Below are 24,758 nucleotides of genomic sequence, written 5' to 3' on the forward strand. Positions count from 1 at the left end.
CAGTGTCCTTCTCACGTGGTTCTATGGCTTTTACTGAACTGTCAGATGAAAAATTTAACAGGTTCCTATTTGTTTGCTGTGAACCAAACTGGTTACTAGATATAAAGTTACATGTATGCATGTATTTTGTCCAGTTTCTTAACATTCACAACGTCTCTAAAAGATCAAGTAGAGATCAGTGTAAAATATTTGATCAGTTTTCTGTCACTGTGTGATCATTACTTTTCTTTCCTCTCTATCATCTGCCTGACACTAGAAGAAACTCCACTGTTCTGTGTTTAAGTGTGTTTAAGCAGCATATTGACTGGCTGGATTGTAGAGTTTCCTCAAGAAAAAATAAATCTGCAAATATGTTAGAAGACATAAGTTGAGTCTCTGTCCATGGACGTCTTTTAAAGACTATGTTTAGAGCCATCTACTGGTTGTCTGTGGTATTTTAGTTTAAAGTCTTTATTCATTACCTTGAGCATCAGCTGTAAAACTGCTGCTGAGTGGAGATGTCATGCTCTTGTTTCATTGATCTTAAATGATCACATGCTTATCACAAGATTCCTTGATTCATCTTTGAATTATTTTTAATGTCAGATGATTTAATCTAATCCTGAATTACATGAGTTAAAAGTTTTATATTTTGTAACCACGTGATCAGTGGTTTTAATAATTAATACAGAAAAAACTGTCTCCTCGATGTCCATTTCTCATGTAATTAATCCAGTTTCTTGCCCTTCATTCTGGTTTCAAAAGATCAACTAATCTGCAAATGGGTTCAGTGATGAGGAAGAGATATGTTGAGTCTTAATGAACATCATTAAAAGACACTGATGCTTGGAGCCATCTACTCTTCACCTTTACATTTTTGAACAACATGATCTGTGGTTTGATCAGTGGCTTCTTCTTTCCTGTTCGTATGTTTCCTGCAGCTGCTGTTCAGAGACACTCTGACATGTGGTGGTAGCTGCAGAATGGACAAAACATCAGTTGAGAGGCTGCTGGGTGAGTCCAGTCTGCTGGATGTGTTGATGTCTGAATGTTGAGAGAAGATCACTGCTGCTTCCCACAGTAGATCAGTTATTACAGCTCAAACCTGACTCTCATTTCTCTTTAGTTGTGACTTCACTGCTGATCTGCACAACAAACCAAGGTCAGTCAATGTTTTCTATGACAGACTGAAAATTTCTCATTGTGTCTGAGAAAGTTGAGTTAGGATGTAGCTGGAACTTATAGAAACACAGAGACTGTTCAAGGTTTGATGTCAGTTTTTTAAGTCTTTTCTCTGTGACTATTTTTTTACTCACTTTTACATCATCTCAGCAGTGGTGGATGAAGTACTTAAAATCTGTACTTAAGTAAAAGTACACAAATACAAATGTGTTTTAGTAAAAGTATAAGTAAATCATGTGATATTTCCACTTACGTAATATGACCATCCAGCTGTGAGCTTTCCATCTTTTCTGATTCTTTTTGTACAACATTTGGCCATGTGGTCGAAACAGGAGAGAACTGATTTTTATCATCAGTTTTTATTCACAATATTTATTACACTTCGGTGGTTCAGTGTGTCATTGTGCTCTACTCCACAACATACTGATTTTTAAATTTTATTTTAGGTGATATTTAACAATGTAGAAAACCCAATAAAAACCCTGTATAAGGGTGAAAAAATACAAAGCGGGTGAAGCTCGTCCTGAATTAACAGCAATTAGACATTTAGACAAGACTGTTTCTAGAGTCACAAGGTGTCATTGGGACAATGAATTTCTCCACTGAACTCTCTTAAGGTTTGTCTCCAGGGTGAATACGTTGATGAATTGTTAGAGGACTTGGAGCATTAAACCCCTTTTCACACAAACCACAGCTGTACGGTTTCTTTCCAGTGTGAACACGATGGTGGAGTTTTAGGCAATATGACCGGCTGAAAGATTTCCCACATTGGTCACAGCTTTACAGTTTTTCTCCAGAGTTTACTCTCAGATGATTCTTGAAATCTTTTGATGCTGTAAATGTCTTGTCACAGTGCTGACACTGGTGTTGTTGAAATCCTTTTCTTGGTCTTTGTTTCTGTAGCAAAAACCAGACAAAGAAAGCGTTCATGAGTTGCCACGATGAAACAATATAAAACCAGAATTGACATGATTACTGTGTCTTTGGATGATAAAACAAAGTGTCTTTGACTAATGCATTTCTACTTAATTCAATCCACTGTGGTAAAATGTCAGAAAGGTTGGTACTAATCTCTACAGAAATTTAACTGATCACCACAGATGCACATAACTTGTTAACATGGTTATTATTGACATGTCTCATCGCAATTTCCAGATTTGACATGTACATTTTAGTTTTCTTGTGTCTAACATAAGAGAAAAAGACTGTGGGGCCAAGTGGACTGTGGACCTGAAGCCAAAATGAGGAAATATGAAACAGAATTATGCAGAACATGCTGCAGTCAAACAAAATCCTGAATTGCTCCGTAATGTGTAAAAAATGATGAGAGACACAGTGAGTAAGCAAATACATGATTTATATTTTACTTTACCTGTGCTTTTTGGGGGGGCATGAAATAATTATTGGATAGATGTAAATAATGAGCTGTTTTAAGATGTATTATTTCTAAACTACTCATGTTATGTTACTGAAAGATGTGTCTGTCATATCGCACAAGGACAGTAACAACTTTTTATAAGTTAAATGTTTGATCCCACTCGTGTTGCTGACATAGAATAATAAAGCTTGTGCTGAAATACATTCATTAGTTTATTTTTTGTTGTGGTATCAAAATTGGTTTTCTGAAACAAGAATTTCCAGTGGTTTTGGTACCAAATAACAAATTATCTGTGGGGCAACAATCCACTACAGAGTTTGCTCTTGTGGATAAAATCCCCAAACTGCCCACAGTTACTTTGCTTCAGAAACACTGCAAATATCTTAGAAAGGCTTAAAATTCAGACAAATACCAGAGAAATTTCCTGTACAATTTACTGTTTGCTCCTTAACTTGTAAATCACTGTAGATCAGTGGTGGAAATAAAACTTATTTTGTTAACTTAGTTAGTTAGTTCATGTAAAATATAAATCATGTACTTACTTACTTTTACTTGGTACTTATACATTTACCAGAGTAAACTTATTTGTGTATTTGTACTTTTACTTAAGTACAGTTTTTGAGTACCTAACCTCCACAAACGGTCTGTGGCTCTATGAAGACACAAAAGCTTCATTCTGAATGATTATTTCCAGGTGGTTACACCCTGATGAAAACATGAATATAAATGATACATTGCATTTCTGCTAATAGATCCTGGATATTTAAGGGCAGAAAATGTCTCAACAAAACTCTGGACCAGTTTTTAATTCAGTTATTTTTCTAGATCTGATCTAAAACCAGAATGAATGGATAATACACAGACCTTTGAGTCTCGTCCTTGTGTCTGAAGCCCTTTGCTTTTAATGTCACTACGTTATTGAGCTTTTTTTGTGGAGTTTTGACCATTGATGTAGTTTTATGGACATTTTCACTTTACTTTGAAGTCTGTTTGGTGCCACTTGCAGTACGGCCAGACGTCATGTCCTGTTTGAATAATGTAACTCTGTGGCAATTTTAGCTGTGGGATTTTGCAACTATTTGTCATTGATTGTGCATTTTACCCTCTTTATATTATTTATTTATATTATTATATTATTATGTAGTTAGGATAATGTTTTAATTTGTTTTCTTGCCCCTATAGCTTCTAGCAGTTTTAGTTCTACCATTATTTGTAGGATTATTACTGGCAGGGTGAAACCTGGAAGCTGTTGAAGAAGAATCTGTACAGTGGCTCAGCTCTCTCCTGTTCAGAGTTTAGGTTCAGTTGGAACAACCAAGGAGGAGGAAACAAACATGATGAACAACAGTGTCGACCCAGTGAACTCTTCAAGTGACAATGAAATACTGGGAATCAGTGGGTGTTTCTATTCTGAGTCACTCACAGTGTCGAGCTCTGTAGCAGCAAAGCAATGGCTCATTCTAACACAAGCTGCATTAAATGCTATGTGTTCATTATTGAGGTCATAGTGGTGGTGGAGTTACACTGCAGTGATTATATTAAGAAGTGGCTTTAATTGTTTTCCCCTCTAGTCAAAATAAATGAATCAGTAATTTGATTTAGTTTATTCAATGATTATTCTGTGAATGTGCACAGTGGATTTTGTTGGTTAAGTAAAAGTCACAAACAGCTCAGATATGCAGGTTCCTTTATTAAAATCATCATCAATGTTCAGAGAAGAAATGACTGAACAGGAAACTTCTATTCTTGTGGGATCATTGTGTGACTCCTCTCCTGCACAGCTGTTAGTCACTGCTGGATAATCAGAGCTAAACTACTGGTGGATGAAAGAAGACTCTGCTCTATCCAAGGTGAACAGCAGCTCACACTGCAGTGGAGAACATGAACGTCTGCTGCAGGAACCCTGGATGTCTGATTGAACAACTTCACTACTCTACACACTCTGCTATGTGGATTATTAGAGGAGCTTTAAGATCAGACTGTGTCTAAAATAATTAATTCTTTACAGACATTTGTTCCAAACACATGGTGGAAATCAGGTGTAGTTGAAGGTTTTATGTGAACAAGTGGAGACACATCAAGAAAAGAGAGAAGAAACAATGGTGGTAAAAGCTGCTGTTGCTGGAAGCCAAATGATAGAATCCTTCATCTACACTGCTGTCTTGAAGATTAGGAAGAAATATATTCCTGTGACAATAGACTTCCCTTGTACTGCTTGTGGTCCATTGGTGAGTTTGTTGTCAGCTACTAACACTCCTGCCAGGAACCAAGAACCATCCTGCTGACACATCAACGGACCTCCAGAAAACCCCTGAACAAAGAAGAAATATGGAAAAGTTCAAGTCTAGTATGGTCAATCTGACCCTGACCTCTGACCCTTTAAAGGACCAACAGACACTTTGATAAAATACAAACACACACCAACACACTGTGTGTAGCAACAATAAGGAGGAGCTTGATAGCTAAAGGCTCTGCCTCCCATTCTACCTTTGGAAATTCTGCGAACCACAGGTAGGCCTGGATTTCCCATAATTCTTTACTTTTAAACTCAATGCGTAAAACACAGTGCTCACAGTCTTCGCTCTAATTCATCCCAAAGTCGTTCTATTGGGTTGGGGTCAGGACTCTAGTACTAAAGATAAATTGATGATTTCTAATACAAACGTATCTGTAGGAGCCTAAATGCAGTTTATGTTTGGTTGATTACAGCAATTTAAGTTAATAGATAAAGTCTTAAAATAAGTGGAAGAAATATTTGCCATATTCAGCAAGTTTGTTTAATTTTTTGGATGGGAATTGTGTTTGGTTAATTTCTAATTTTTGGTTAAAATGCTTTATATCAGAAAGAAACTATGATTGTTATTTTTGAATAAATAAGTGCTTTTATTCTGATAGACTAGAGGGAGGGGAAGTCAGGTGACAGGTTACGAAAACAGGGTTTTTTGGACTGCAGTTTCAGGACCATGTTTGTCAGTCTGTAAAGTAAAACAAAACAAAAAAAAGGTGTTTTGCATTGCTCTTTAATATTTTGATGACCATGTTGGCCATTTTGTTAAATAACAACACCATGTTTTATTTTGTAAATGAACCTTAGTGGTTAAAGAATGTTAGAAAGTCTCATGTAATAAATACAAGTAGTGAATGTCTCAAGGGATTAAAGTTTTATGAAAAAGAAGTATTAAGTATTTAATTTGTAAAAGTCAAATGTTTTATCTGGTCTGGAGTTAGCATGGCACATTCATAGAGCCCCGAAAGCTTAACTTTTAATGGATGTGGACAGACTTCAATGTAATGATGTGTGTTCTTTGCCACTGTTTTAAAATCTAGTTCAGATCCTGTTGGGAAAGATAATCTGTGAAAAAAACAATGCTTAATGAAATCTTGCATGTTATCTAATGGGAAGCACAGAGCTGATGTCCTGTATTTAGTTCTACCACATTGGCCTCTACCATAAAAACAGCATTACACTGCATTCTTGAATGTATACAGCTTTTAAAAGGTCTTACATTTCACTTGATGTTAATCTGTTACACTTTTATTTATACTGAAAGATGAAAAATGCATAATTGAGTGGTTTACTGTTAATTTTACATTTACATTTAGTCATTTAGCAGATGCTTTTATCCAAAGCAACTTACAAGTGAGGTACAAGGCAACAAAATCAAAAAAAAAAAATCAAGGAGAAAACATCAATGGAAAGTCCTATCAAAAAAGTGTTCACAATTCACAAGATGCAAGGGCGAGAAAGAGCAGAAAGTACGTTATTTTTTTTTTTAAAGAGACTGAGGAGACGTGGTCCTTAAAGCTCAGTTGGTCATCGATGATGACCCCCAGATTTTTGGCCGACTTAGTGGGACAATCACTGTAGATCCAATGTTGATGCTGATGTTGTGTTGCGTCGAAGGTCTGGCTGGGAAGACAAGGACTTCGGTCTTGGAGAGGTTGAGCTGAAGATGTGTCCCTCTCATCCAGGAAGAATTGTCTGAGAGACAGGCAGAAATGTGCGATAAGACAGTGGAGTCGTCCAGCGGAAAGGACAGGAAGAGCTGTGTGTCATCAGCATAGCAGTGATAGGAAAGACCATGTGAGTGAATGATGGCACCTAGGGATGAAGTATAGATAGAAAAGAGAAGAGGACCAAGAACTGAGCCCTGCAGCACACAGGTAGAGAAGCTACGAGAGTGAGAAAGATGCCGCTGCCAGGATTGTTTGTCAAAGAAGCAGAGAGAAGTTTTAGAAGAAGGTGTTTATGCCAGAGCTGGTGTGATGAAGTGAATCTTAATGGTTTCCTACAAAGTGACGTGTAAAAAAATCAAGTGATATACAGGTATATTTAATATTATATATAGAAGAAAAAATTAACACAGATTAACCGATACATTGTAGAGAAACAAGCTCAGGGTTCCACTGCTTCTCCGTTATTGCTGAGTGGTGTTTTCTGCACTTTGTAGTTGTTATTATGCTCATTTTATAATGTTATTTGAAATCCACCCACCCGTCTGTCTTACATAAAACCCTAAAACATCTTGTTATTTTCTTAATCGGATGTCAAGTATGATTTCCTGCTTTACCTCTTGTCTTTCTATGAAGAGACAGGACTTAACCCCTGAAATCTTCCCCATTTGCCAAATGAGTGATTCCACCTCCTCCATCTTAGTTCAGTGTCCAATATTATTAAAATAATCTGCCAAAGCAATAATCTGAGTCTCTCCAAGTTTGATTTCCTTCTTCTATCTTGAGTGTTTCGTCCTTGCGAGTCCTTTGTATGTGACACGCCTGGTACATGTCCAATGTCTGTATAAACTAATGTGACAAGCTTCCTGAAACTGGAACAATAATTTCCCTTAAGACACACTTTGGTGCTGTAGCATATTTTTATCAATAGATGGGCTACTATACCTCTAGAGGGTCTATAGCTACACCCCAGCACATGATCAGTTTGTGAACGTGCACAGTGGAAATCACTGATTTCAATAAAAGTCACAAACAGCTCAGAGATGCAGGTGCCTTTATTAAAATCATCATGTGAAGCAGATCTTAAACAATGTTCAGAGAAGAAATGACTGAACAGGAAACTTCTATTCTTGTGGGATCATTGTGTGACTCCTCTCCTGCACAGCTGTTAGTCACTGATGGATAATCAGAGCTAAACTACTGGTGGATGAAAGAAGACTCTGCTCTATCCAAGGTGAACAGCAGCTCACACTGCAGTGGAGAACATGAACATCTGCTGCAGGAACCCTGGATGTCTGATTGAACAACTTCACTACTCTACACACTCTGCTATGTCGATTATTAGAGGAGCTTTAAGATCAGACTGTGTCTAAAATAATTAATTCTTTATAGACATTTGTGTCAGACACATGGTGGAAATCAGGTGTAGTTGGAGGTTTTATGAGATGTGGTGACAAATGGGATGAAAAAGAGATGGAAGGAAAAAAAAGAGACAAGAGAGCAGGAGCTCCCCCTTTATTGGTCAGTGCTTCTGTAGGTGATTTATCTTTGTGGCTTAAAGATCAAAAGCCACAGTACGTCAAGTGACTTCGCTTGTACTTCTGATGTTCCAGTAGTGAGTTTGTCGTCAGCTACTAACACTCCTGCCAGGAACCAAGAACCATCCTGCCGACACATCAACGGACCTCCAGAAAACCCCTGAACAAAGAGGAAAAATGAAAATGTTCAGGTCTACTATGGTCATTCTGACCCTGACCTCTGACCCTTTAAAGGACCAACAGACACTTTGATAAAATACAAACACACACCAACACACTGTGTGTAGGAACAATAATAATAATACTAATCTGATTATTCACCTGCTCCAGTGTCAAAGCTTCTGTACAAATGCTGTCACTCGATGTGTCCTCACAGTCCACCACAGAGGTCTGGAATTCCTGCAGAACTTGTTCCACTAAAGTTGGGAGAATCAGAAAATGGTGACAAGTGGCATCAGAAGCAGGTTGTAATTATCTCTCTAACTTTACTATGTTTAATGGAAAGAGGTGAAATGATGCAGACAGTTAACAGTGTGTCAGACTAGTGTCAGGGACTCACCCCCTCCTGCCCCGGAGCTCCAGCCTGCAACCCAGCACGTGGAGCCCACACTGAAGTTTCGTCCGGTGTCCACACAGATGGGCAGGATGGAGTCGGACAGGGGGGCGGGGGTCGCCAGATGCAACGCTGCTTCATTAGACCCAGTGTGGTTGCTCAGAGTGATGTCTGTCACATTCAGTTTCACCTCAAAGGGGTTGGAGCCGTTCTGTTTCAGACGACCCAGGACCACGGTCCAATCAGATGCTGTGGCTGAACTGAGGGAGATAACATGAGCTAAATTAGGACTGAGGACAACTCAACACTTTAAAACATGTGAGAACATGACTCCAGGTGTCTCACCTTGAGAAACAGTCGGCACTGCTCAGCACAAAGTCCTCGTTCACCAGAGTCCCACCACACACATGATGTCCATCCTTCTGTAGACTCGCCATCCACGGCCACTTACCATCTGTAACCTTCACGCCTAGTCCCAGAAGACGATTACTCAGTGGGACCTGGCCACAGACATCAGCTGGAGACACATTTGAGCTTTAAAGCCTTGAAAATTTCAACTGTTTAGTTAAACCCACAAAGATTAATTTTAGATGATGGTGGAGATCCCACAGTTTCCAAAGAGACCAAAATAATGTCCAAGACTCCTGTGATTTTTCACTTTGATGCAGTGGAGTCTTAAAGGTTTTTGTGTGATGAGCTGCAACAAGTTGAAAACACTGACAATGACTGATTTGATCCAAGTGTTGAAATGGGTCAGAGCCATCACAGAGCCTGGACATGACAGGAAGTCAAGTTTGAAGCAGATCATAAACAATGTTGAGAGAAGAAATGAACCTACAAGCTCTTAGTGATGATTTAGTGATTTTCTTCTGAAATGTTTTGAAACTTTGTTCTAATTCAATACATCAGTTGTTGGAATTGTCTGAATCCATTTGTGGAAATACTGCAGCTGATTTGCTCCAAAGGTTTGACACAAACCTCTGACAATCTGAAACATTTCTATCCAACAACAGTGTGAAGATCATCTTTAACTAAATCAGACAGGAGCAAACTGGGACTTACCATCCAGCTGTGAGAGACTCTCTGAAACACAGAACACAAAGAAACTCTTGAGGCTTTTCTGATACTTCTTGTACAACATTTGGACATGTGGTGGAAACAGGAGAGGATTGATTTTTATCATCTCTAACATTTATTACTAAACTCAATCAAACACATTTTTCCCTGAAAATACTATTTACACATAAAAAAATCTAATTACATAAATGTAATTAATATAAATTACATGAATAAATAAATGAAATATAATCAGATAAATAAATGTTATTTTATTTCAAATTTTGTTTTATGGAAATGAGTGAATCAATAAATAATTGTCATAGAATTTAAAGTTTGTTTCTTTTATTTAAGAACCAGAATATTTCTTCACTGTCCACATGCAGTAATGTCCATAACAATCTAAAATATGAGCTAATATGCTGAGGAAATAAATTCATAAATGTTCATCTTTCCATCAGGTTCTCACTCACTATGAATCAATCTACACAGTCGGGCTGAGAATCACTGAAGCTACGGTCGACAGGTGGACAGTCACCACCTGAGCCACTGCTGCCCCCTCACCACAGATCTCAGTTCATTTTTTTTTTTTACATGTTTTTTTCTTTTATATTGTATATTACATATGTTTTTTACACATTGAATGTTGGACTTCAAAGAGTCTTTTAAGAATTGACTCAGTTAGGACAGTTTTTATTCCCTTCTGTCCTCACTTTGATCTAAAGAAACATTAGTATTGCACCTAGTATTTTACTTGATTAAGAGGTTTTACTTGTTCCCCAGTGTTTCCCTCACACAGCAGTAAGTAGCTCTGAAACCTGATTGGTTCAGGTGTGGACAGTGAGGAGGTTCTTACCTGGTGTCAGCAGAGTCAGCAGAGTCACCACACACATCACTTTGTAGGAAGCCATCGCTGCAAGTGTCAAGTCCTCACATCTGACATGGTATAAATACCTTGTTCTCCCCCCTCCTTCCCTCAGACACACCTCTCTCTGCTTCTTTGACAACCTATAGATTAAACGAAACCATTGTTGTGTCTTTTTACCAAACCAAGTTCAAGTTTCTGGAAAAGGTTGTTGGGAAAACGATGACTATAATATCTGTGAACCTGAATTTACATGAGCCACAGTTAAGACATGTGGATCAGAGCTGTGTGATATGACCAACAACTCATATCCTGATAGAGTTAATGAAAAATAAATTCAGCATAGAATAAAATGTGCAGCACACTTTGTGGTTCTTATCTGAAGATTATCTCTGGACTGTTGGACATTATTCTTGTGTAGGTGCTAACAGAGTGGTGTCTGTTGTGGTGATGCTGGAACGTACAGGCACGATGCTCCAAATGAGGAGAAAGATTTGCAGAACTAGGCTGAAATGAATCATCAGTAAAATGTTTGTCATGCAAGAGACGTAATAAAACCACATGCTACAGTCAAGGTTGTGTTGAAATTGAAGGTGTGTTAATTGATTCACAACCTGAATGAAGCACTGAGTAAAATGAAAGAAAACATTCCACCTTAAAGATTGTTGTAGATCTTCAGCAGAATTAGCTGTGCTGCTAATGTTAACTACATTTTTGTGCTTTGTCCAAATAGCCGACGTTCCACAGATCAACAGAGACTGGATTAGTTTTCTCTCTTTATGCAACAAGTGATTCCAGAGTTGTTGGAAGTGATCAGACAGGAAACACCTGCTTTAATGTTAAAACATCTCTTAAAACCCCATTAATTTGAAATAGAGTTTGTTTTCCATCCTTTCATTATCTTTATCTGATTATCCTGGAGCCTTTTCCAGCTGTGGTTTGTAAAAATGTTTTATCCTACTGGACATTTTATTGTCTGTAAATCTTTTTTTAATATATGAAAAATTCAAACCTGAGATGTTTGAATAAACACTGGACTGAATGTTCTAAGGAGTAGATGGTTGGACTCGTGTGGTAAGTGTAATGCGTCACTTCCTGTTTCTGCACACTCTTGGGTTTCTACCAAAGGACTGTTTACTGATTAATTGTAGCTCTTACGCAAATCGGAGGTCACTAACATGAACATTGAATAAATGTGTAACTTTACCAAAACAATGTCGGACTCCGTAGTTTTCTCTGGACCCCTGCCAAATCTGACCAGTGACGACATGTACAGACGCATGTCGTCATTCAACCGCTGGCTGTCTAGGTGGTGTCCAGCAAACGATGTGGGCTACATAGACAATTGGAAACGTTTTTGGGGAAAACTTAGGCTGATTAGGAGAGATGGTAGTGTAGTGTAGATTTCTTCAATCAGAGTTGAGCCTAAGATGCAGAGATCCAGTCCTACACGCCTCTCTGCGGTGTCCTTACAACCGTCACCCCTCCACAACTCCCACATACCTATAGAGACTGTGTCTGTTCCCCGACCAACTAAATTACGAAAGCTAAAAACGACCACAATAAGAGTTAATCATGATAAACTAATAAAAGTTAAAACTACTCCTCTTACAAAACAAAAAAACCCTGTCTTGACCCAGGTGTTTTAGCCAATTACAGACCAATATCTAATCTCCCCTTTATTTCCAAAATAATTGAAAAAGTAGTTGCAAAACAATTATCTGATCACCTTCATAGGAATAATTTGTATGAAGACTTTCAGTCAGGATTTAGAGTTCATCATAGTACAGAAACAGCACTGGTAAAAGTCACCAACGATCTTCTCATGGCCTCAGATAATGGACTCGACTCTGTACTTGTTCTGTTAGATCTTAGTGCTGCATTTGATACCATTGATCACAACATTTTATTACAGAGACTGGAACATGAAAATGGAATTACAGGAACTGCACTAGGTTGGTTTAAATCTTATCTATCTGATAGATTTCAATTTGTTCATGTTAATGATGAATCCTCCATGCACACAAAGGTTAGCTATGGAGTTCCACAAGGCTCTGTGTTAGGACCAATACTTTTTACTTTATATATGTCTCCTTTAGGCAACATTATTAGAAAACACTCCATACATTTCCACTGTTATGCTGATGATACCCAGTTATATTTATCTATGGAACCAGATGAAAATAATCAGTTAATAAAGCTTCAAGCCTACAAGACATAAAGGCCTGGATGTCCCACAATTTTTTACTTCTAAAATCAGACAACCAGCTCCCAGTTCAGATTCGGGAAGCAGACACACTCTCTACTTTTAAGTCTAGGCTCAAAACCTTCCTCTTTAATAAAGCTGATAGTTAGTTATAGTTATGCTGCTATAGGCTGAGACTGCTGGGGGACCCACCCCCCGATGCACTGAGCTCCTTTCTTCCTCTTGTCCCTCTCTCCTCTACTCTCACCCCACAATTGTCACCACTGTATGACATTAACTCTGTGTTTTCTCCCGTAGTTGTCTTTGTCCTTCTCTGTCACTTTCTGCAGATGCCCCCGACTTTTCTCTCTTCACTTTCCAATCACCCCAACCGGTCAAGGCAGATGGTCGTCCACCCTGAGCCTGGTTCTGCTGAAGGTTTCTTCCGTTAAAGGGAGTTTTTCCTCTCCACTGTTGCCTATGGCTTGCTCCAGGGGGAATTGTTGGATTCTCTCTATACATCTTTATAACCTTGAATTTATTCTGTAAAGTGCCCTGAGATGACTTTGTTGTGAGTTGGCGCCAAATAAAGTTGAATTGAATTGAAAGGTGCTGAACTGGTGTTAACCCACTTGTTCTCCTTTCTCTGGCATCATGTTCTGTCCAATTGTCAGACACTTTGGACTCGGTTCTTGAAGTTGAAGTTACCTTTGACCTCAGTGAGACACACAGAGTGTCCAATTAAGTCCTGTATTTGGCAGCATCTGATGCCAAAAGAACTTTTCCTCAATGTCCAGCTGCTTTATTGGTCAGAAGATGGCTGACGCAGGTTTCCTGGAAAAAAATCAGTTTCTGAGAAATGGTCCATTGGTTTGGTGATAACAGACACATTAACACAGAAATGTGTGATCTATTGTTTGGCAAAGAAGCAGAGAGAGGTTTGTCTGAGGGAGGGAGGAGAAGAATGGAAACTTGATGGTTTCCTACAAAGTGACGTGTAAAAAAAATATATTATATAAGTATATTTCTATATTTAACTTAATAATATAAAAAACACAAAAATACGTAATTTCTTTTTACTGAGATCTGAACACCTTCTGGACCTCCTGCAGTTCGCCTATAGAGCCAACAGATATGTAGATGACGCCGTAAACATGGCCCTCGTTCTATACAAAAACCAAACCAAAAATCAGTCCAATCAACATGGCTCCCTCCGAGGCAGACGTGTTTGCTCGCTCCGCGCTGAAATGTCGGCTTTTTCTTCTTCTTTGTGTGTTTCTTGTATTTTCTGCAGTACATAAATGTCATGCACTGCTAACATACAACCGACAGCCATTACTGGACATCACCAACTCACAACACATTGACTTTACTAGTTGTATTTTGCTGGAGCTACAACTCATGTTCGCTCCCAGAGTCACCACCGAAACCACCCCGGGGGCCACAAAGCACCGGGCTTGAGTGAGTTAGCTGACCCCAGGAGAGCGCTTCGGAGACGGAGATGCAAGCGAGGCAAGAGGGGGGGGCTCCATGCTACCACCGCTACCTAGCCTCCTGCTAGCGAATGTGCGGTCCCTGGAAAACAAACTGGACGAGCTACGAGCCAGGATTACAGCTCAACGGGAAATCAGAGAGTGCTGCGCCCTGATTTTCACCGAGACCTGGCTCTCAGACAAAGTCCCAGAGGACGCCATTCAGCTACAGACTCACTCTGTTCACCGAGGCGATCAAGCAGCCGCGTCCGGTAAGACTAAAGGGGGATATGGGTGTTTGTATGTTAACAACTCGTGGTGTGGAGATATACAGACGGTGGATGAACACTGTTCGCCAGATGTGGAGTTTCTACTGCTGAAGTGCCTCCTTATTATCTACCGAGGGAATTTACTGCTGTGTTTTTGGCCACTGTTTACATCCCCCCACGAGCTACGTCCACCGCAGCATCAGCAAACTCTATGACGTCATCAGCGTGTTAGAAACGGCTCATCCTGACGCTGTTTTTATTGTTGCTGGCAACTTCAACCAGTGTAGTTTACGGACTGTATTCCCTAAATACCACCAGCATGTGGACATTACCCCCGTGATAAGATTACTCTCGACCATGTTTACAGTAACATACGTGGTGCGTACAGGGCTGCACCCCGCCCCCACTTCGGACACTCAGACCACATCTCTTTGTTCCTGTACACTGCTTACAGACAAAGACTGAAACAAACACAACCTGTCACCAAACAGGTGAAAGTCTGGACCCCAGTGACTGAGAGAACCTTGCAGGACTGTTTTGCTCTGACTGATTGGGATGTGTTTAAAGTGGCAGCCACTCCGGGTATGTGACTGGGTACATCAGCACTTGTGTCGATAACATCGTGCCCACTATACAAATCAGGAAGTTTCCAAACCAGAAGAAGTCAGATGCTACATGCTCGCTCTCTTGCATTTAGATCAGGCAATGAGACCGAGTACAAAGCTGCGAAGTACGGACTGAGAAAAGCCATCATAGCAGCCAAGAGGCAGTACAGAGAGAAGCTGGACAGCTTCTACTCTATTAGTGACTCAGGGTGGATGTGGCAAGGCCTGCAGCACATCACAGACTACAGGACCACCACCAACAGCATCACCTCAACAGACAGCCTGCCGGACGACCTCAACACATTCTACACTCGCTTTGAGGTCCCCAGCTATACTGCAGAGAGGGGGCTCACACACACCTGGACCACTCAACCCCCCTCCCCTCCACCAACCGTCTCAATGACCCAGGTACACAAAGCTATGAGGAAGATCAACCCCCGCAAAGCAGCAGGACCAGACAACATTCCTGGGTGGGCCCTCAGAGCATGTGCCAACGAGCTGGCTGATGTTCTCACCTCCATCTTCAACCTCTCCCTCAGCCAGTTTACCGTTCCTTCGTGCTTTAAGACCACGACCATCGTCCCCCTGCCTAAAAAGAGCCCACCCACCTGCCTGAATGACTACAGGCCAGTGGCACTCACTGTGTTTCGAGAGAATGGTGCTGGCCCACATTGAGAGCAGCATACCAGACACTTTTGACCCCCTGCAGGATGCCTACTGGCCCAACAGGTCCACCTCGGATGCCATTGCTGCAGCCATCCACTACTCACTCTCTCATCTGGAAAATAAGGACTCATACCTCAGGATACTCTTCATCAACTACAGCTCTGCCTTCAACACGGTCATTTCCCACAACCTCACCCACAAACTGTCCACACTTGGTCTACACCCCACCCTCTGTGACTGGCTCCTAGACTTCCTGACTGGCAGGCCTCAGACTGTCAGGATTGGTAAAAGGACTTCAGCCAGTGTCATCACAAACATTGTCACTCCACAGGGTTGTGTACTCAGCCCCATCCTCTACACCCTGTTCACCTACGACTGTGTCGCCTCCCACAAGGACAACATCATCCTGAAGTTTGCGGGCAACACCGGAGTGATAGGACGCATTGCTGGTGGTGACGAGGCAGCCTACAGGAGGGAGGTGGCCAGTCTGGTGTCATGGTGTAGAGACAACAACCTCACCCTCAACACGGACAAGACGAAGGAAATGATCGTGGACATGAGAAAGGAGAGAACTTTAAACTTTAAATACCTGGGTGTCCACATCAGTGAGGACCTCACTTGGACACCTCACGTCACGCAGCTGGTCAAGAAGGCCCAACAGCGGCTGTATTTTCTGAGGAGGCTGAGGAAGTTTGGCATGTCGCCTAAGATCCTCAGCAACTTCTACAGCTGTGTCATCAAGAGTGTCCTGACCAACTGCATCACTGTGTGGTACAGCAGCACTACTGCCATGGACCGCAAACGCCTGCAGAGAGTGGTGAAGACCTCAGTCCTCAGGACGGAGGAACAAAAGTGTGAAATGCAGAACCTCAAGACTGAAGAACTCTTTCTTCCCCTCTGCCATCAGACTCCTAAACAGCTGACAGGAGTTTGCAACCATGAACATAACACAACTGTTTACATTGAATCACATTTTGCATTTCCACACTCATTTTTTCAGAACTGCTCTACCTCACCTTTATTGCCTTATTGCTCTTATTTTTTTTTGCTGTTATTTTTTTATTTTTTTATTTGTATTTTATTTTATTTCTATTTTTCTTCCCATTTTTATTTTACTTACTCTGACATTTAGTGTGGACGGCAAAGTAAGAATGTCATTGTGCAGGGAAACATGCTTTCTGTCTGTGCATATGACAATAAACACTCTGAATCTTGAATCAAGAATTGAATCTGAATGGTTCCAGTTCTGCTCTAAAACAAGCTCTCCCAGCTGAACATGCAGACTTCCTGACAGAAAGACGCAGTTGGTGAGGCTGGGGAAGCACATGTCTGACTCATGACCATCACTAGTGGATGGATGTTATTCTCCCTGTAGACCAACAGCAGCACTTCTGGTCACCAGTCTGTCAAACTCTTGAAGTTTGCAGATGACACAACCCTCATCACCCTCATCTCTGATGGAGACAAATCTGCATACAGGACTGAGATGGACCATCTGAGCTCAACGCTCTCAAGATAGTGGAGATGATAGTGGATTTCAGGAAAAATCCCAGCCACCCTCCCCCCTGTCACCCTTTGCAACACTCCAGTGATGTCTGTCAAGTGCTTCCACTTCCTGGGCACCACCGTAACCCAAGAGCTCAATTGGGAGCAGAATATCAGCTCCGTCAGCAAGAAGGTTCAGCAGAGGCTGTACTTCTTGCAGCAGCTGAAGAAGTTTTACCTCCCTGTGAAGGTGTTGGTGAACTTCTAAACTGCCATCATTGCATTGGATGATGATTATGATGATGTCAACACAGAGCATCATTTCAGATTTTATGCAATATGATCCATGTGTTCTCTTTTTTAAAAGGAGCTATAATGTCAGAAACAGTAAAGGACCCAAAGGACCCACTTCCCTGTGGAACTCCACATGTTCTGGTAATCTCATAATGTCAGTTTGACAATTTTTGAAAGGCATAATTGAAACATTTCAATGTGAGCAGTTCTCCAGGAAAAACCCTGTCAGGTTAAGTGAACTCTTACATCATTTAAAGGAGAATTTTTTGAATGAAATTGTTGTTCAGTCATGTTCACAGTCGCTGGTAAAGATGGTGGAGACATGAAAATGTTACATCAGAAACAATCATGCAGCACAGAGATAATGTGTCCTTCATCTTCTAAAATGAAGGACATTGTACGAACTCTTTCACCACAGTGAGGATCCTTTGTTTAGTATCTAGTTTTCTGTTCATGTTCATGTTCATGTCGTACAACTTTACCATCATTACACTAACGTTTACATTACATTCACAAACCTTAATCTGCTTTAGTTCATGCTGAGACATGACAGCATGTGTGGTCCTTTCTGGTGTTAGATGGTGTTTTACAGTCTGTGGTGTATGTGTAACAGACACTAACAGCTCTGTGGTCGCACAGTTTCCTGCTGCTGATCTTTGTTTTACGGAGTGTTATACAGTTGCACTTTACTCAACATTGAGAAAAAGAGAAGACAAATGACTAAAGAGGATGAGTAGCTCTTCTCTGTCTTCATCATGGTGCAACAGTAGAACAAGATCTACCAGGCTTTGGTAAAAAAAAATAAGTAGTTGTTATAGGAGACATTCAGTAGGTGTTTGAGTCTGCACTAAAACAAAGAATGTATTTACATTTACATTTAGTCATTTAGCAGACACTTTTAAAAAAAGCGACTTACAAGTGAGGTACAAGGCAGCAACAATCCAAGACAAGGTCCCTCTGTAGTCGAGAGACAGAGCTTTGAACCTGAGCGAGCAGCTACAGGAAGCCAGTGTAGAGATCTGTAGAGTGGTGTGACATGGGTCTTTTTTGGCTGATTAAAAATGAGGCGAGCTGCCGCATTTTGGATCATCTGCAAGGGTTTGATTGTGAATATTCCGTGATGTAGGGTCTGATCCTCCTGATGTAGAGAGCAAATCTGCTGCCCTAGAGACTGAGAAGATGTGGTCCTTAATGCTCAGTTGGTCGTCGATGATGACCCCCAGATTTTTGGCCGACTTAGTGCGACAATCACTGCACACAGGTAGAGAAGCTATGAGAGTGAGAAAGATGCCGCTGCCAGGATTGTTTGTCAAAGAAGCAGAGAGCAAGGTTTTAGAAGAAGGTGTTTATGCCAGAGCTGGTGTGATGAAGTGAATCTCAATGGTTTCCTACAAAGTGACGTGTAAAAAAATCAAATAATATAAAGATATATTTAATTTTATATATAGAAGAAAAAATTAACACAGATTAACAGATATGTTGTTGTAGAGAAACAAGCTCAGGGTTCCACTGCTTCTCCATTATTGCTGAGTGGTGTTTTCTGCACTTTGTATTTGTTATTATGCTCATTTTATAATGTTATTTGAAATCCACCCACCCGTCTGTCTTACATAAAACCCTAAAACATCTTGTTATTTTCTTAATCGGATGTCAAGTTTGATTTCCTTCTTCTATCTTGAGTGTTTAGTCCTTGCGAGTCCTTTGTATGTGACACGCCTGGTACATGTCCAATGTCTGTATAAACTAATGTGACAAGCTTCCTGAAACTGGAAGAATAATTTCCCTTAAGACACACTTTGGTGCTGTAGCATATTTTTATCAATAGATGGTGCTACTATACCTCTAGAGGGTCTATAGCTACACCCCAGCACATGATCAGTTTGTGAACGTGCACAGTGGAAATCACTGATTTAAATAAAAGTCACAAACAGCTCAGAGATGCAGGTTCCTTTATTAAAATCATCAACAATGTTCAGAGAAGAAATGACTTCTGTAGACTCTCCATCCACGGACACTCACCATCTGTAACATAAGAGCTTCCTCTCAGAACACAAGTATTCCGTGGGGCCTGGCCACAGACCACAGCTGGAGACAAACCAAACAGGTTGAGAATTTTGGCTTTAAAGCCTTGTAAACTTTAGATAATCGTGGAGGTTCCAAAGTTTATAAAGAGACCAAAATTTGCTCTAAGACTCCTGGGATATTTCACTTTGATGCAGTGGAGTATTAAAATTTTTGTCCCTGACTTTGTCAGCACAGTTTCGTGAAGAGCTGCAATGGTTTGCCGTGGTGATCCCTACTTGTCATGATCCGGCCCTTTGGTTTCACTTCCTGTCTCGGTCTTTTATTTTGTATTCACCTGTCTCCACATCCTGCTCTGTTCAGCCACTTTACATTCATCACCTCTCCTAATTGGTTACACCTGTTCCCTCAAACCCAGCCCTTCCCACAGTCCCCTGCATGACTTCAGTGAGCCTTCCAGACATTGTCTATGTGTCATTTGGATCATGGTAATGTCTGCAATCACCTGCCTGAAGCCTGCTGCTAAATCAGTTTCACCTGTTACCGGTCTGCTAAACTGCCTGTGTGCTAACCAGTCTGTATATTACCTGCTTGCTAAGCAGGTAATAAGGCCACTCCTACACTCCTGTGAGGCTCACAATAGACTGCACCCTCACACCGTCCTCATAAACCCCTCCCCATGAGAGGACCACTGCTTAATGAGTGTAACTGTTTATAATTTGAAATCATTTGTCACTTTAATCTACTGTGTGTTGTGTTTTTCTGACCTATTTACAGTTGATTGCTTTTTTTTAAAAATAGTTTTCTATTTTGAGCTCAGAAACTCGTGAGGAACAAAATTTCATTTCAGTCTGTGCTTTTAAAAAATAACGTGTGAAATGACAAAGAATCTTGACTCTTAAACTGAAATGTTTTTAACTGATTTTGTTTCAGTTCAAGTCATGAGTTTTTGTAATTGTCTGAATCAGCGTGATTATAGCAAATTTATAAAAAATATGACTGATTCGTGTTGTTTACCTGCAGTCTGAAGTTCTAGATTTGACACAAACACAATCTGAAACATTTCTATCCAACAACAGTGTGAAGATCATCTTTAACTAAATCAGACAGGAGCAAACTGGGACTTACCATCCAGCTGTGAGAGACTCTCTGAAACACAGAACACAAAGAAACTGTTGAGGCTTTTCTGATACTTCTTGTACAACATTTGGACATGTGGTGGAAACAGGAGAGGATTGATTTTTATCATCTCTAACATTTAAACCAACAAATCAAAAACCACCTGTTCCAGTGAGAATAAATCTCAGTATTTTGAGACGTCTTAGTAATACACACACACCTTTTATACAACACTAATGTTTTCACTAAATATGTTTTAAATTTATTTTTTAACATTTATTACTAATTATTAACAGATTTCTTTTTAACATTATTAAAAAATGTTTGTTGTTTATTTTTTATTTTTCCATAAAATTCAACAGATGACAAAATAAAATTTAGATGCTAAAGGTTTTAAGTGACTTTACTCAGTTTTGAATTTTATTTTTCTATTTATTTATTTTACTCATACGTAACTCAAAAACACATCAAATCTAATTATATTTTTAATAAATTAAAATTTACTCTGTAAATTTTTGCTTCAGAAGTATAAATTCTATTTTAATACAAATTATGTTAATAAAATATAACATTTCCAGGTACATTTCCACATATGACTCTACACAGTCGGGCTGAGAATCACTGAAGCTACGGTCGACAGGTGGACAGTCACCACCTGAGCCACTGCTGCCCCCTCACCACAGATCTCACTTCATCAGTGTTCAGTTTTTTTCGTGAATTAGATCTGAAACCTGATTGGTTCAGGTGTGGACAGTGAGGAGGTTCTTACCTGGTGTCAGCAGAGTCAGCAGAGTCACCACACTCATCACTTTGTAGGAAGCCATCGCTGCAAGTGTCAAGTCCTCACATCTGACATGGTATAAATACCTTGTTCTCCCCCCTCCCTCCCTCAGACACACCTCTCTCTGCTTCTTTGACAAGCAATAGATCAAACTAAACCATTGTTGTGTCTTTTTACCAAACCAAGTTCAAGTCTTTTCCAGTTCAAAGAGATTCTGCACCATGTTCCTCAATCATTACTTCAGAAGCTGGATGGACGTCTTTGCTGAAAATACAAATAAGATAAAAAAAATAAATAAGAGCAAACAAATAAGAGCAATGAGGCAATAAAGTGAGGTAGTGCCGTTCTCAGTGCGGTAGTGCAATTCTGAAAATTTTTTTTTAAAAATTAGTGTGCGAATACAAAATGTGATTCGTGAGCAGTTGTATCCGTGTAACAGTTATGTTATGTTCATGATTGCAAACTCCTGTCTGCTGTTTAGGAGTCTGATGGCAGAGGGGAAGAAAGAGTTTTTCAGTCTCGAGGTCCTGCATTCCACACTTCTGTACCTCCGTCCTGAGGGTAGAAGTGTGAACAGTCCGTGCTGGGGGTGGGAGGGGTCTTTGAGGATGGAAGCAGCTCTCCTGTGGACTCTTTGGTTGTAGATGCTCTGCAGAGAGGGCAGTGGAGTCCTGGTGATCTTCTGTGCAGTCTTCACCACGGTCCATGACAGTAGTGCTGCCGTACCACACAGTGATGCAGTTGGTCAGGTAGAAGTGGCTGAGGATCTTAGGCGACATGCCAAACTTCCTCAGTCTCCTCAGAAAATACAGCCGCTGTTGGGCCTTCTTGAACAGCTGCGTGACGTGAGGTGTCCAAGTGAGGTCCTCACTGATGTGGACACCCAGGTATTTAAAGCTGCTCACCCTCTCCACTTCAAGCTCCCGGATGAACAGTGGCTGATGCGTTCTCCTCTCCTTTCTCATGTCCACTATCATTTCCTTCATCTTGTCCGTTATGAGGGTGAGGTTGTTGTCTCCACATCATTGCACCAGACTGTCCACCTCCCTCCAGCAGGGTGTAGAGGATGGGGCTGAGTACACAACCCTGTGGAGTGGCAATGTTTGTGATGAGTCTGGCTGAAGTCCTGTTACCAATCCTGACAGACTGAGGCCTGCCAGTCAGGAAGTCTAGGAGCCAGTCACAGAGGGTGGGGTGTAGACCAAGTGTGGACAATTTGTGGGTGAGTTTGTTGGAAATGACCGTGTTGAAGGCGGAGCTGTAGTCGATGAAGAGTATCCTGAGGTATGAGTGCTTATTTTCCAGATGAGAGAGGGAGTAGTGGATGGCAGCAGTGATGGCACCCGAGGTGGACCTGTTGGGCCGGTAGGCATACTGCAGGGGGTCAATAGTGTCTGGTATGCTGTTCTGAATGTGGAGATGAGAACATCAGCCAGCTGGTTGGCACATGCTCTGAGGGCCCGCCCAGGAATGTTGTCTGGTCCTGCTGCTTTGCAAGGGTTGATCTTCCTCAGAGCTTTGTGTACCTGGGTCGTTGGGACGGTTGGTGGAGTGGAGGGGGGTTGAGTGGTCCAGGTTTGTGTGAGCCCCCTCTCTGCAGTGTAGCTGGGGGCCTCAAAGCGGGTGTAGAATGTGTTGAGGTTGTCTGGCAGGCTGTCTGTTGAGGTGATGTTGGTGGTGGTGGTCCTGTAGTCTGTGATGTGCTGCAGTTTTTGCCACATCAGCCCCGAGTCAGCAGTAGAATAGAACCTGTCCAGCTTCTCTCTGTACTGCCTCTTGGCCGCTGTGATGGCTTTTCTCAGTCCATACTTTGAAGCTTTGTACTCGGTCTCATTGCCTGATCTAAATGCAAGAGAGCGAGTACGCAGCATGTGACGTACCTGACTGCTTATCCAGGGCTTCTGGTTTGGAAACTTCCTGATTTGTATGGTGGGAACGATGTTATCAACACAAGTGCTGATGTACCCAGTCACATACTCAGCATAATCCTGTGAGCTGATGGAAGAGTCCTCCAGAGTGGCTGCCGCTTTAAACACATCCCAGTCTGTCAGAGCAAAACAGTCCTGCAGGGTGCTCTCAGTCTCTGGGATCCAGAGTTTAACCTGTTTGGTGACAGGGTGTGTTTGTTTCAGTCTTTGTCTGTAAGCAGGGTACAGGAACAAAGAGATGTGGTCTGAGTGTCTGAAGTGGGGGCGGGATGCAGCCCTGTATGCATCACGTATGTTGCTGTAAACATGATCCAGAGTGTTCTTATCAAGTGTGGGAATGAAGTCACCGACAACAATAAAAACAGCGTCAGGATGAGCCGTTTCTAACACGCTGATGACGTCATAGAGTTTGCTGATGCTGCGGTGGAGTTAGCTCGTGGGGGGATGTCAATTTCCCTCGGTAGATAATAAGGAAGCACTTCAGCAGTAAAAACTCCACATCTGGCGAACAGTGTTCATCAACCGACTGTATGTCTCCACACCACGAGTTGTTAACATACACACACCCACCTCCCCTTTAGTCTTACCAGACGCTGCCGTGAGTCAGCAGCTGAATGGCGTCCTCTGAGACTTTGTCTGAGAGCCAGGTCTTGGTGAAAATCAGGGCGCAGGACTCTCTGATTTCCCGTTGAGTTGTAATCCTGGCTCGTAGCTCGTCCAGTTTGTTTTCCAGGGACCGCACATTGGCTAGCAGGAGGCTAGGTAGCGGTGGTCGGCTAGCGCGAGCTTTTAGCCTAGCATGGAGCCCCCCCGAAGATGGGTTTATTAACATATACCAAAATTAAGTATGTGCAATGTTTGGATTTTTAAGTCAATTTAAGCATTTAAAAGTAGGCAAACAAATCAACTACTTTTTGGAAGGGCTCACTGCAGGAAGACCCCACACTAAGCCCCAATAAACCCCAACCACACATGCTAAGAAGAACCAACAACACTGCAAACTTGGTTATGTATCTTAAGTCTACCACTCAGTGTTAACATGCAATGAAGTGGGGCTAAGGCCTGGTTCTCCCCACAGTTCCTTCCAGAATTCTACAAAAGAACAGAATTACAACTGTTAGTACTGCAATTGCAGCTTCCAGAGTAGAAACAATAAAAATGTTGCTCCGCTGGACAGTTGGTTCCAAACTTCAGCACAATGTACTGTACACTCAGACCCACCTGAGGACCAGAGTGTTAAAACAACCATTTAGCAAATGCAGCCAGAGAACAGCTCCTACAATCTGCAGTGAGCCCACACCAAACAATCTTACCAGGCTCAAACGCAGAGACTCCAAGTTAGACACACCTGCCTTAAGAAGAGCAGCCTCCTCTCTGAAGGCCCTGACCAGCCACAAATCCAAGTCTCCATCTGCTCTGGTTGATGG

At 41.3% G+C, this 24,758-nt stretch overlaps 2 protein-coding genes across 2 annotated transcripts in view; one reads left to right on the forward strand and one right to left on the reverse strand.

Moving 5' to 3' along the window:
* The first annotated feature begins 947 nt into the window (after window positions 1–947).
* LOC137137025 (low affinity immunoglobulin gamma Fc region receptor II-like) overlaps window positions 948–24,758 on the forward strand; it is an 85,021-nt gene continuing 61,210 nt past the window's right edge. Inside the window, exons 1-2 of the mRNA XM_067522889.1 lie at window positions 948–993; window positions 1,106–1,141. Of these exons, the coding sequence (XP_067378990.1) occupies window positions 963–993; window positions 1,106–1,141 (67 nt within the window). The 5' untranslated portion in view covers window positions 948–962. The remainder of the gene's footprint in view (window positions 994–1,105; window positions 1,142–24,758) is intronic.
* Window positions 7,513–9,076, reverse strand: LOC137137056 (tryptase gamma-like). Its single transcript, XM_067522940.1, has 4 exons — window positions 8,930–9,076; window positions 8,591–8,844; window positions 8,353–8,447; window positions 7,513–8,191 (listed from the first exon to the last, which is right to left on the reverse strand). The coding sequence occupies exons 1-4, from the start codon at window positions 9,019–9,021 to the stop codon at window positions 8,036–8,038; spliced, it is 597 nt and encodes a 198-aa protein (XP_067379041.1). The 5' UTR covers window positions 9,022–9,076; the 3' UTR covers window positions 7,513–8,035.

The sequence above is a fragment of the Channa argus genome, chromosome 12 (genome assembly GCF_033026475.1).
Source record: "Channa argus isolate prfri chromosome 12, Channa argus male v1.0, whole genome shotgun sequence".
In the NCBI taxonomy this organism is placed as follows: domain Eukaryota; kingdom Metazoa; phylum Chordata; class Actinopteri; order Anabantiformes; family Channidae; genus Channa; species Channa argus.

Bases quoted from the DNA above. Each gene is read 5' to 3' on its own strand.
- LOC137137056 (XM_067522940.1), bottom strand. From the start codon at position 9,021: ATGGCGAGTCTACAGAAGGATGGACATCATGTGTGTGGTGGGACTCTG. The intron at 8,845-8,929 runs GTGAGACACCTG...TATCTCCCTCAG, and splicing joins AGTGCCGACTGTTTCTCAAG to TTCAGCCACAGCATCTGATT. The intron at 8,448-8,590 runs GTGAGTCCCTGA...TCCCAACTTTAG, and splicing joins GAGCTCCGGGGCAGGAGGGG to TGGAACAAGTTCTGCAGGAA.